The sequence below is a fragment of the Zeus faber genome (genome assembly GCF_960531495.2).
Source record: "Zeus faber genome assembly, chromosome: 1".
Classification (NCBI taxonomy): Eukaryota; Metazoa; Chordata; class Actinopteri; order Zeiformes; family Zeidae; genus Zeus; species Zeus faber.
Genome location: NC_137193.1, coordinates 61,800,409 through 61,813,923, shown reverse-complemented (window position 1 = coordinate 61,813,923; position 13,515 = coordinate 61,800,409). Strand labels below are relative to the sequence as shown.

Here is a 13,515-nt window from a genome sequence, read left to right as displayed (position 1 = left end):
AAGTGTCAGCAACACAACAACCGCTGAACCCACGGACACAGTTGAGGTCCCGTTACAACTGGGACGTTTCAGTCATCTTGTGTTTAAAGTTTGATCCATATCGATCTACATTTGAAGCAGGAATTTGTGTTAAACCAATTAAATATGGCTGGGAAGTAGCCGGGCGCGCATCGCCGATACGCCAACGTTCTACAAGTTCTGGTTGGGTGGTGGAGCAGGAGATGAGTTTGTGCAGGAAGACGCTTTATGACATCATCATCCAATTCGTTACATACTGTATGTGCAAGTTGTGGCTCCGGATGTCCATTCACAATGTACGAGTTGATCTCTTCTGCTCTTTTTCGAAATAAAAACATTCTGTTAACATTCAACCCCGTGTTAGATGCAGCATTATGTCCCTCCTTTCTTTGCGGGATTCGAGGAAGTCGTAACATATAAACTGTCCATGATGTGTTTCATGGAATCGGAATGGGTGGGAAAAACTAGGACCTGGAAAATCATAAATTATCCACCGAAAATTGTCACCGCGTCGTTATGCCGCTCCATCATCGTTGCCCCACTCAGCCTCACTGTGTGTTATACCGATGACAAACAGGGATTTACAGCCAACAAGCAGAGGGCTGCTCGGTGGAACTTGTGCAGTGTTTCACAGAACCAGGAAAATTGTAACAGGTACCTAAAATGACTAAGCTGGACCCCTTGTATTGAGGCCTGCAGCTATATTTATTCTTTTTATTATTATTATTATTATTATTACAATAATTATTATTGCAATTATTATTACTATTATAACTATGACTGGTATTTTTTCACCAAACTGTGTGTGTCACAGATGTTTTAAATTGGCCGACACGCTGTCAAAGCACGACGACTCCCTATTGTTCTGCTGGTTGTAATTAACTTTTTATCTGCGCCGGGGAGACAAATCACCTCTTTTAAGCAATAAATAACTCTCTCTCTCTCTCTCTCTCTCCCTCCCTCTATTTCTTACCTGGCTCACGTTTCTCCTTCTCCCATCTCATCTCTTCTCCTCCCCTCTTTCATCTTCTTTATCCTTAACGCTCCTCTTTTCACCCCCCTCCACCTACCCCTCTCTCTCCTCCTGTTCTCCTCACCTCTTCCATCATGCCCCCCCACTTCTCTCTGCTTATCCTCATATCTTCTTTCAATTCCTCATCCTCTCATTCCTTGCATCTCACCTATTCACCTCCTCTCTCCCCTGCCCTCTCCAATATCCTATTTTTATTTTTCCCATCCCCTCCCCTTCCCTTCTCCCTCTCCTCCCTCCTCCTCCTCCTCCTCTGCTCTCTCCTCCTCCCCTCCTCCCCCTCTCCTCTCCTCCCTGTCTTCCTATTCTCTCCTATCGCCCCTCTCTCCTCCTCCTCCTCTCCCCTATCCCCTGTCTCTTCCCTTCTTCCTCTCCTCTCTCCCCTCCCCTCCTCCTCTCCTTTCCTCCCCCTCTCCCCTCCCCCCCTCCAGGTGATGAGCAGCAAGCTGGACATCGACAACATGGCGGGTGTGTTCTACATGCTGCTGGTGGCCATGGGCCTCAGTCTGCTGGTGTTCGCCTGGGAGCACCTGGTCTACTGGAAGCTACGGCACTGTATGAGCCGCTCCGGTGGAATGGACTTCCTCCTGGCGCTCAGCAGGGTGAGTGAGCCAGGCACCACCCAGTGATTCGGCGGCTCCACCACTTTTCACTGGTGGTAGGAAATCCAGGTCCAGAAATGTCAGAAAAACCACTGCGGGATTTTGAGTCGTCTGCGCAGATTTGCCAATTGGCATCAACCCAGAGGTCCAATTGGCCAGTGAAATTAGCTGATTAGTGGAAGGGTGGAGCAAAAACACGGCAGGACTTTTTTGGAAGTATCCACCTCCACTTTTAATACGAAAAAAGCTTAAACTTTTTACTTTCTTGTTTACAAAAAACAAGCTAGACTTGCATTGGGTTGCATTGTTTACTTTAAAACAAAGACAAGCCATAATAAAAAAATTGGTAAAAAAATATTTTCTGTTGATTAATATGTCTCCCATTTCTTAATATCAGACCCTTTTGATATTGAAATATGGGTAGTCTCATCACCGAAAGCAAGGTGACTAACTTGACAACTACTTCCTGTAACGGGTGTGGTTAGGACCCAATCGCAGCACAAAGACAGGCAGGGATATTTGATAATGTCTTTTATTTGTAGAGCGGACGGAAGACAAGCAGGGAGCAGGCAGGATACATCGTCGCGGACAGGCAGGTTGGATAACGAGGAGTGCAGACAGAAGACAGGCGGAGTGGCAGGCAGGATACGTGGTGGGAGCGAGGCAGAGTCGGTAGCAGGGAATCAGTCCGGAGAACGCTGGAGAGTCTGGTGCAAGCATCGAGGACAATCTGGCAATGGGTGACTGGTGAGAGAGGCTTATATAGGGGTTAGATTACAGATCTGGAACAGCTGTGTGCGCAGGTGAATGGAGTTGGGCTAATGGGACAGGTAAGGCGAGGGAGGGGAAGGTAGAACAAGGCGGAGATCATGACACTTCCAAAACTTATTGTTAGGGTGGAGTTTGGGGTTTGGGTGAAATGTGTAAGCCGGGAGTAAGCCATGCTTTTAATACACAATATACTCTATTTATTTCTTTAGATACATGTTTATATATTTGTTCACAAAATATATTTACTTGTAAGTCTCATAATTGAGATCCAGTTTATTAAAAGGGTTGTTTTACCTTTTTAGTTTGGTTTAGAATGCCAGGATTGACGTATAAACACTTCCATTTAAATGACCGTGTGTGAGAAGGACATACGCAACCTCCTCGTCAAACACACAATGAAACTGTACTTCAAAGCATCTGACCTGACCTCAGTTTTTTGCTTTTCACGTAATTACATGTACTCAGATCGGGTGAAAGCGCTAAGGTTGTCCATTGAGCTCTTCACTCTGAAATCCACTTTATCTGCGTTTCGAGGGCTTTCAGATGAACGGGAAGGTGGAGCAGGTTAAGGACCTGAGAGAGGTTTTTTTTGTGCAGAACAGCGTGGAATTCAGCTTTTAAAATGATAAAGGTGACTGACTCCCTGGCAAGTCAGCGGTGGAGGTACAGTGTGGCGGGCCAGGAGATGAGCTACGCCTGGATGGCTTCTGCTGTCCTTGGCGGGTACTCAGCCGGGCCCCCAGAGCTCCAGCACACACCAGCCACTGGTTCGAGCAGAAGGGCTTATTTAGTTTAGGTTCAGTCATAAATTTCACACACCGGAGCTCAGTCCTGGGCCCCAGCGGAGACTCGACGAGTGGAGGAAGGTTTAGGTTTAGGTTTGGGGAAGGGAGGGAGGGTGAGAGGTAATGGAGAGGAGTTGAGGGAGAAGACAGGATAGAGTCATAGGAGGGGATGAAGGAGAAGAAATGGAAGAAAAATTAAGTTGACTTTGGGAAAAAGGGATGACCGGGATAAGACTGCGCGACGCGGAGGCATTTATGACCAAAATAAAATTTGGAATTTCAGGGGTGTGGTCACAATTTCTTTCATGCAATCACCCACCGTTCAATAAGTAAAATAACAAAGAGTGGAGAGCCAGTTTGTAACCAGATACAGATACGGCAAATGGCATTTAGGTACACTGTACAGTAGAACAGTGGTTCTCTATGTGGGTTCCGGAGACCACCGGGGGTCCTTCGAGAGGGTCCAGGGGGTCCCCAGCAAAACGATTGATAGTTAAACTTCACGATTATTTAATTCACATGATGTGAGATGTGAGATGTTCAAGAATGTACGATGACCATCATAGTTTAGTTAAGTTACGATCTAGACCATAACAATCTTCTCAGATTGGGCTCCCAAGAGGCTCAATCTTATTAAATGGAGTCCTTGGCCTGATACACACCAAAATGATGAGAAAAAGGCTGAGAATCGCTACAAAATAAATGTGATATTTCCATTTGTGAAGGACGAGCCTGAACACCAGGGCAAACACTAAGGGGAGTTCCCCAAACTGGAGTGGTAGGTTACGGGTTCGTTTGAGGCTCCTCACACATCTCTAATGGCTCCTCCACACACTAAACCATTTGTTTTCTGCGAGGAAATCAAAGAGGAAAGAGGCTGTTTAGAGGCAAGAGCTCTTGAATCTTGCATTGTCTTTTTTTAAATCCTTGATGAATCGAGATAATGACATAAAAATAACTCATTACACAAATAAATAATGAAACAAAAGAAGAACAACCAAGGACAATTACTCATCAAATTATATCCAGGCACAAAACACAAGTCAAGACAGAGTGAAAGACAGAAGGGGAAGTTGGTAAGGGAGAATGACAAGCGGGGGAGGAGGAGAGGGAAGTGTCGGGTGGCGTGGAGGTGGTGGAGGTGTAGAGGAGCGCAACGGTTCGGGGGAGGACAGAGCGAGGTGGGGGGAGGTGGCAGAAAGAAGGGAGAGACCGCAGCAGAAAGAAAGTGAAGGAAAACTGTTGACGTGGAAAATAAGAAATAGGCTTTATAGGGGATTTCTGGTATATGCCGGAATATACGATTTACTGTATAAACCTATACCAGTTACTAGGTAGAAAGGTTATTATGTCTTGAATTATATCAACCCAACCAAGCAAAGTAAGTGCTTTATTCCTCTGAAAGGAAATATGGAACAGGACATTGACTTTGAGGGAACAATAATGGGCGTTTTTACCTTATCCTTCCTCTAAATCATCCGAATTCCAACTCTACCAAAGGTACTTATCCCCAGAGAAGGTTTAGCTGTGACTTTGATACAGTTGGTTTGACTACTACCGACAAAATCGACTTATTGTAAGTTGCTTTGGACAAAGGAGTGCTAAATGACGTAATGCAATGTGTCCTTGACAACACTTCTCTATTCATCGATTCACAGCACACCACAGAAACATCGGCTATGCCCCTTTACCTCCCAAAAGCTATCTGCTCCATGTTACCGTTACAGAAAATACATTTAAAGGTTCAACAAAGCACTCCGACCCAGTCCTTGAATCGCCCAGGGTCTTCCTTACTTTTTGTGGTGCCGGTTTTCGTGAGGCCTGCTGAGTCATAATTCGAGACAGTGTCGTTCCCCCAATCTCTCCACCAGACAGACCCTTGTCACGGGAGGGGGGGGGGGGGGGGACAATCATTTTCAGGAAGCTTATGTCATTGTGTCCTCAAGAGGTGTCTGATTCATACCGATATCATGAATCACACTTACGCGCAGTTATAATAAAACCTTTGTGATTTACACGGCTTTTCACCACCGGCTGTGTTTAGTGGTTAATTGAAGCACATTTGGCTACGATGGGGTGGGAAGAGTCTGGCTAGGTCTATTATGGAAAGAGTTTACCACGTCCAAGACAACCTTTTAATTCATTGATTCACGACTTTGGCACTCAACATCCAAAGTGAAGAACAGGTGGTGAAAAATCGACGCGATGCGGAAGCTTTGAGGCTTCGTTTCCAGCGAGCGTCATTTATTCTGGTTAACACCCGCTGGAAGGCTAGAACCTGCTCGGTCTCAGACAGTCGGCAGCTGGCAGCTGCCACGGAGCCTGACTAGTAGGTATACTTCACAGGCAGCCTGACTGCAAAGGCGTCTGACCAGTGGACGATCAGAGGCGTAGGTGATATACAGTAGGTGGCAGCGGCATGACGCCCAACCATCAGACGTCAAAGCACAAAATGCAAGCAGGTCACAATATGCAAGCAGGTCACCAAATGCTCCACCTCCCTGTATTACACAAAAATATACTCATATTGCAATACGAATTGCCTGATTTGCAGAATAGATCCAAAGCTGTCAAAATTGTATTGGCTTGTGTTGTTTCAAACCCATTGTGGTTCATAAGTGAGGTTGTATTGTTTTCTATCATACCTCTCTAGTTGCTGAAAATAAACGTAAGGGTAATTGAGCGTTATTGAGCAAAATGATGGCAAGCCCCAACTCTTTTTTTATTTAATGTAGAATCCCACCATTTAACATTCAGCCTTCCAAACGCTCTGAATTGCTTGTTTAGGTAGTCTCCCAACAACACCATCTTAACAATTTCCAGAGTAGTGTGAGTTATCAAACACTGTTATTTTTAGCTTGGTGTTGGAGGAAATGGTGCACAGCTAAAGTTAGTTGGGGGGGGCGAGGCTCTTGGCCTACAACACTAAAGGAGCCAGGACCGCCACTGCACCTGACTGTAGTCTGTAGTCCTCCAAGGCAGCGGGCATTTTTTCCACCCCACAAACTAGGATACATATTAAATAGCAGTGGGCACTCTCACAAAGTGCCATGGGAAAGCTCACCCGGTGAAGGATACACGGTGGAGGATGCTGCCTTCAATGTCAGCCAAATGAAGGCACCTCAGAAGTCATAATTTCGAGCTGCCTTTTGGGACGCAGCTCAATGACTTTGATGAAACTTCCTGTCTCGGAACGCTGCCGACGCAGGCAGCTGGTTGTGCAACGCGGACGGCCCAATTCTTTACACTGCTGCTGTGAAGACAACTGACAGCAGATTGATCGATTGTCTGTAATCGAGCACAGCCGTCGTTCTGCTGATTGGTTTGGAGTAAACAGGCGAGCGCTGCACCGCATGGCTGGTTCTCATAGAGAATATGGCATCTGCCTCTCGTATGTTCACATTATTGACCCAACTATGACAAATGAGTTCCAACGCTTTCAAACCCCCTCCATTTGAGATTAAATGACCGCTTCTTCTTCTCAGGTTTATTTTATTTTACCCACCTGCCTCGCTGAATAAACTTTTCCCAATTTTACTGCCGTGATAGGTTGCGCTATGATCAACCAAAAACGACCGTGGAAAAAAAAGCTTCATAAACTGGGTACAAAGTTTCTGGGAAATTGTCATTAATATTTCATGGTCGGTCCTGTCAACGTCTGCTTTAGTCCGAGTTGGGGCGGTGAGGGAGAGACGGGGAGACGGGGAAAGCAGAAATAACCTTGAGCGTTTTCTCATTGCTTCAGACGGCGAGAAAAGAAAGGTGGATTATTTTTTTTCCATTCAAATTGAGGTCTGTTTGTGCGAATAGTGCTGAGTGTTGATAGTGGTGGTTATGCAGTGCGTGGACTGGAGATAAAGGTACAATATGGTGAACAGAGAATGAATAATAAATTCAAGGAAATCCAGCTATAGCTCACAAACCCGCAAAGCCTCGAAATCCCCTGCAATGGATTCTGGGAAATTGTTTAATAGACACAAAAACCTTCCGTTGTTAATGACTGTCCTCTCGGCGGCTTCTGACATGCATTTATACAGTTCAGGTGTCCACTGCCCTGAAATATAAAAATAACTAAAAAGCATATTTAGCCTTTAAATGGTGGTTTTATTATACATGCAAATATATGTGTAATGAATATTCCACCGTTAAGTTCCCTACAGCCATTAACATGACAGTAGGACATAAATCCAGGTAATCCAGACAAGTCCAGAAAATATTTCTGCTCTTTTCATGAGACACACACTGGGTACATTTGGGAGAGCCATTTCATTCTTTGACATCTCTTGTATGTGCAGTAGCCTTCATGATATGGGGAAGAAGCATATAATTCAGTAGCTACAGTTGAAACTCGGGGCCCTGTCATTCTAAAAAGGTTATAATGACAGATATGAGAAAGGGTTAGCTTGTAAACTTGGGGTATCTGCGTTTTTTAAATGGGTGACTTTGGTTTATTGGTGCCCAAGAAGTAATTCTTTGGATCAACGTAAAGTCGCAGTTAACCTAGAAATATATTATAATGTAGTTGATTTTATAAACAGATGTTGTGTGGCAATAGCAAGAAGACATAAAATTAGAGTTAAATTTCCCTTCACTTAATTTTTCATGTAAAAAGTTCACTGTTCTCAATTACGACTGGATTATGAGGGTAATTATGGTCAATGGCATCATATTCCACAGCCTGTCTGTCATTCTTATTTTCAAGCCTGTAAACATTTCCCTTTCGTTACACGATCCAACACATACATTTGCTGGTTACCTACAGGACTTGACAGCCTGACAGCCGGACTTTGTTATAATTTCCCTCTCATCTCTCCACCCAGGGAATGTACAGTTGCTGCAAGTTTGAAGATGAGACAGCACCGGGGGTCATCAAAAGCTCTCTGCCGCAGTACCACACTGTGCCCACCATGCCCCCACCTACCCAGCAACACCTTGTCACTGCAACCATAACCAACACGACTGCCATCGCCATGGTGCAGCAGCAGCAGCAGCAGCAGCAGCAGCAGAAGCAGCATCACCAACAGCAGCAACAGGGCCAGGTCTACACCATGTTACCTGGGTCCCCGCCCACAACTGGCCACTCTGCGATGGCCCTGGGCCCCTCAAACAGCCCCTTACTAGAGGGGCCCATGCCCTGCTCCAGTTTCCTGCCTCGCCACGACCGCAGACTTGCCGTAGTAGATCGCTGGAACAGACCAAAGCCAGAGAAAGTAATGGCTGTGGGCGGAGTGGTGGGCATTGGAGGGATTGCCGGGGGAATATCCGAGCTCCAGGTCCAGCAGCAGTACCAACCGAACTTGGGACCGCACTGGACCATGTCTGGGGGAGCTGCAAGCGCAAGTGGTGGTGCAGCAGACACTGGTCTCGATGAGTACAAGCGCTACTACGGACCAATAGATCCAGAGGGACTCGGAGCCAACACCGAACAACAGGCAGGAGTGGTCCAACAGACGCCCAAGGTTAACCCACGGGGCCCCAAGGCCTCAGGGATGCCACGTCTGCCGACTAAAGGTCCCCAACAAGGCCTAACACACCTTATTTCCAAGCCACCTCCACCACTCCCATCCTCCCCATACCGCCTCTGGAGACGAGGCAGTCTTGGCCAGGCAAGGAGAAAGGGCTCCGGTGGCCCCCTGTACGAAAATATTCTGCCTCTAGGGAGGAGAGGGGGAGGGAGGTATGGATCGAGGGACGGAGGTGTGAGGAGAGGACGGAGACCTCCGCCTCCTCTCCCACTGCCCATCTCTCTCTCCTCCCCAACACATACCCCCACCACCCCCTCCTCTCCACGTCGCTTCTACTCCTCCTCCAGCGCCTCCTCTTCATCTTCGTCCTCTACATCCTCCTCGTCCTCCTCTTCCTCCTCCATTTCACTCTCTCGCTCCAACTCTGCATCCTCCTGCACCAGCAGCAGCTCCTACAACTCCTCGCTGAGCTTCCGGTACCGTGCGGGAGACCGGGAATTCCCGTTGGATGGCAATGACTACGACTCTGACCTGTTGACCGAGGAGTCAAGCCTGCTCCTGGGCTCCCGGAGGAAGGCCAGGTCCCGACGCTTATCATCGCGCTCCCTGCCCTGTAGCCCACCACCCCCACCTGTCCCACCACGGAAGCCACGCCCTCAGAGGGATTATGTCCGAGACAGGGCCTGCAGCCAGCTAGCCCAACTCCAAGAATGGTGGGCGTCGTGGGGGGAGAGAGAACGTGGGAGGAGGGCATCAACCGCAGCCACAAGCCGTGGCGGAGGAGCAACGGGGAGGGAAGACAAGAGGCACCACAAAGAGAGGGAGCATGAGAGGAAGAGGAGAAAGAAGGGGCGGAAGAAGAAAAAGAGGGAAGAGAGGGAGAGAGAGAGGGAACGCAAGCGGCGCAAAGGGAAAAAGAAAAAGAAGAAAAATGAGAAGGTGAAGAGAAGGGAGAGGAAGAGATCAGAACAAGAGGAAGGGGAGGTTGAGAAGAGAGAGGAACTGAAGGCGGGGACGCCAGACTACACCTCTTACCCACCCCTGAGGCGAGAGTCCTACCGCAAAAAGAGCGAGAGCTCCATCCGGAGCTATGGGTGGAACATTCCCGTTGACAATGAGAGGAGGGAAAGGGAAGAGAAAGAGAGAGGGGATGAGGATGATGGCCGGGCGAAGGACAGGCAGTACAGGAGGAGGAACAGCAAGCAGTGCCCCGATTCTGGCAGCAAACCGACCACATCCGTCAAGTTCTGGGGAGCAGGGAACCCCTCCTCCGACGCCATTCCTTCTGCTTTCCTCCCTCTACTCCCACTCTCTTCCAAACGCCGAAAGAGTAAAGGTTCAGACAGGGAGGCCCAAGGGAAGGAAGGGGAGAAGAGGCCTCTGTTGGGAAGGAACGACAGAGGGGGGGAGCTGAACTCAAAAGAGGGCCTGTCCTTCCCTGAGTGGGAATCGGAAGTGGAAGATGAAGAGGAGGATTCAGAGGAGGAGAAGAGGAAAGGTGAGAGAGGGAAGAGACGGGGAAGGGCAAGGACAATGTCAGAGGAGGAGAGGGAGCGGGATAAGGTGGTGGGCATATACTCCGACAACGATGGCTCCTCTGGAGAGTTCGGGAAGTTTGAGAGGTACTGGGAGGGTCATGACGGCAGAGCCGTGGGGGGGATAGGAGGAGGGGGTTGGTTTTTTGGCACCTACCCTTCTCGGGAGAAGTCTGGCAGCATCAACAGCAGAGATGACCTATTTCCAGTACAAGGGGAGGGGTGGGGTGCAGGTGAAAGTGGATGGGGGTCAAGTGGGGGTGTAGGTGATGGCGGAGGAAGAGGGTGGGGCTCAGGGTCCCACTGGCAGCCGACCCCTCTCACCCCACCACCTCCTCGACGGTACTGGTCAGTGGACAAGCTCCACATACAGGATGAGAAGAAGACAAAGAGGAGGTCAAAGGACAAGGGGAGAGGGCATGCGGCCTGTTCCTCCTGCTACTCACCCCACCACCAACAGACCCCCAAATGGGTGCGAGCGACCTCACGGAGTCAAGAGGAGCTGTACCACCACTGCCAGAATTTTGTCGGTGCCACAAAACCCAAACGCCACTCCTCCTCATCCTCCAAGCCTGACCGGGCGCAGAACACGTCCAAATCTGGCAGCCAGTCCAACCTCAACATCCAGCGGACGCAGAGAGGGGAGCGCGAGCGAGGGAGGCAATCCTCTCCCCCTCCTACCCTCCTCCCTAATTTGCCACCCCCTCTCCCAGCACTCCCGGCACCTCCGACCGCCTCTCACCCCATCCACGTTCCTCCTCCTACCTCCTCCTCCTCTGTCTCCTCTCCCTCTGTTGTCTCATCCACCCCAGGGGCCCCGCAGCCCTCTTCCATGGCCTCGGCAAGTGCCAAACTGCAGTACCAGAGACTCCGCTCGGTCCCCCAGCCACAGAGGTTCCCCCAGTCGCCCCACCTCCCACTCAAAGCCAAGAGCCTCTGTTCGCGGAGAGGCTCGGCCCATTTCTCCAGTGTGGAGAGTGAAGTGTGAAGTTCCCAAATGGGGCCAGAGGTCAGATGACGAGCAGGACTAAGGCTAATCACAGGCTCGGCTCCAAATTCGCATTTACAAGTCCACAGGCGTCGAGGTCGCTCATGTATTAGCCCTGCAACAGTCAAGACAGTACATCCTAAACACTGAGCCCTTTCCTAAATAAACAAACCCTTGCACAAACAAATAAAAAGACTCCCCAACCAACCAATTAGAGAGCCAAGCAAAGCCCATGGGGCAAGTCAAAGGAAGATAACAGCAATCTACAGTTTACTATTGGTTCTTTTGATTCCTGTCAAATTGGTTCCTCTCAACAACAAAAGAAAGACAAAAGTCCAGCAACAAGTTGAGCACTTGCTGCACTGGGTTTTCCTGATACCGTATTAGGGAGTAGACCACAAAACTGATTTTGAAGTGTTATTACCGATGGAGACTCCCCTGCGACAGACAGCAAAGGGCTTTGGGTGTTGACATCGCAGACTAGTTTGCATTCAAAGAACTTTAAATGCTTACTGAGGGCTCAGGAACTTTGTACTACTGTGTGCTCACTGCTCTCGGAAGCCTATAACACAAACCAGTGTTCTCGATCATGAACACTTGTTTGCCCCCCTCTCTCCATGAACAAAGCGCTTACCCCTTCTTTGCTTTCTCCTTAACAAAACTGTTTACACCCACGCGGAACTGTGACGCCTGCTGACGGCATTGTCGTTGTGTATAATCAATGACTTATTGTTTAAGGAGGAGAGGACAGCTTGGTTTTTTCTCAACAATGATGTGTCTCTCCCCCCCTCTTCTATATACTCCTCCTGTTCTTCCTCCCCTTCCCATTTTCCATGTTTTTTCGCTTCTGCCCTCATCTCTGAGTTCTGGTCTCCTTTACATGCCCCTCCCCTCTCCTGTCACCTTATGTTTGGCTCCTCTCCTTGGTGTAGTTATTCTTTGTGTCTGTGCTTTTTGGTGTTTGTATTCTCGACAACAGGGTAAGTCAACTGTGACTGATAGTCTGCTCGCTTATTGAAAAGCTGCGTGCCAAACTTAAGTGGAGCTTAACATTTATCTGTTTGACGTTAGTGACTGTGTTTTTATTTAACTCGCCCTCCAGACACACAATGATATTTGCGCAAGCACAGGCACATAATTTACCCAAACACACAGAAACCCAAACCTACATTGTATACATGCATTGCCATGGCAGTTTACCAATCCAATTTCTTGAGCAATACATTATTCAGACTAGGCCATTTTACATTATTTTATCATTTAGAGGGGTTTACTTTAACTCTGTGAGTGTCGTAGCTGTAACTGGTGGTGTTCTATATATCAGACAAATGTATCCAGTCCAATAAGATGTTAGCACTGTGCCATTTTACTTAAGCCGGGATGCACGCAAAAACGCTCCCAACTACCTGACTTCTCATAACTGAGGCATCGTCCCTTGTCCCTCCTCATATGTGACCTAATGTAATGATCGCCACCATCCAGAGTGCTGCAGCTGCACAGGAGAAGGAACTCGTAACAGTCTGAAGGCTCAAGGAGTGCGCGCCATTTACCAGAAGTTGTTTAATTTGTGACCTCCGTCAGCTGTTGAGTCAGCGGCAAAGCAAGACTTTTGGAAACAGCTTAATGGTTAGATATGAGCTTGGACTGTTCACTAAGCGATCTAAATGGACTGCAAATGCCACACATCATGCGATTCTGGGCAAAATCAAACAACAGTCAAAGCTGCCCAGGCCTGCTTGTGGTGGACAATGAGTGTACATAGTGTCAGATGGTGCTACATTTTTTGTAAGGCTCTTATTTGTGCAGGGAATTGTATATAGCCTTATGCTAATCTCTCATGGAATGTGTTGGTTTAATATTTGAGTGAAAACCTTGTTGACGCTAGCTTTATGCTAGAATGGCCCTGTGATTGGATGGAGAACTTGCTGGTTTCCGATGTCTGTGAGGTGAAATAATCTCTCGCGGCCATCGGTTACGGAGAAGAGACGTCAAAGCTGTAGAGTTGTAGCCATCATAAGATGCTTCTAGTTGCCAAGCTGGTTTCTTGCGAGGATGCGTGAAAGACACCGGAGAACCTCCTGAGCGATTTAAGGATACTATCTCCTCCTTGTATATGTGTAGCCGAGAGCTGCAGCTACCGGTCCGTGACCAATTTACAGCTAAGGCTGACACCAGCAGTTACACTCCGATGTCAAGCACTTAGAGAGCTTGTGTAGCCATGTTTTCCACCTAGTGCAAGTAATTAGCCAGAGGACACTGGACCGCAAGTTATCGCTGTTGGTGGTCTTGCAACACCGAGGAACGAGCGGCTAGCTGTGGGC

At 48.3% G+C, this 13,515-nt stretch overlaps 1 protein-coding gene across 1 annotated transcript in view; it reads left to right on the top strand.

Annotated features, from left to right (window-relative positions):
• grin2da (glutamate receptor, ionotropic, N-methyl D-aspartate 2D, a) overlaps positions 1 to 11,194 on the top strand; it is a gene marked incomplete at both ends in the record, with an annotated part of 164,648 nt that extends 153,454 nt beyond the window's left edge. The window contains 5 exons of the mRNA XM_079998209.1: positions 1,480 to 1,650; positions 8,027 to 8,883; positions 9,019 to 9,600; positions 9,718 to 10,113; positions 10,201 to 11,194. Coding sequence (XP_079854335.1) covers positions 1,480 to 1,650; positions 8,027 to 8,883; positions 9,019 to 9,600; positions 9,718 to 10,113; positions 10,201 to 11,194 — 3,000 coding nt within the window. The remainder of the gene's footprint in view (positions 1 to 1,479; positions 1,651 to 8,026; positions 8,884 to 9,018; positions 9,601 to 9,717; positions 10,114 to 10,200) is intronic.
• Positions 11,195 to 13,515: the final 2,321 nt, after the last annotated feature.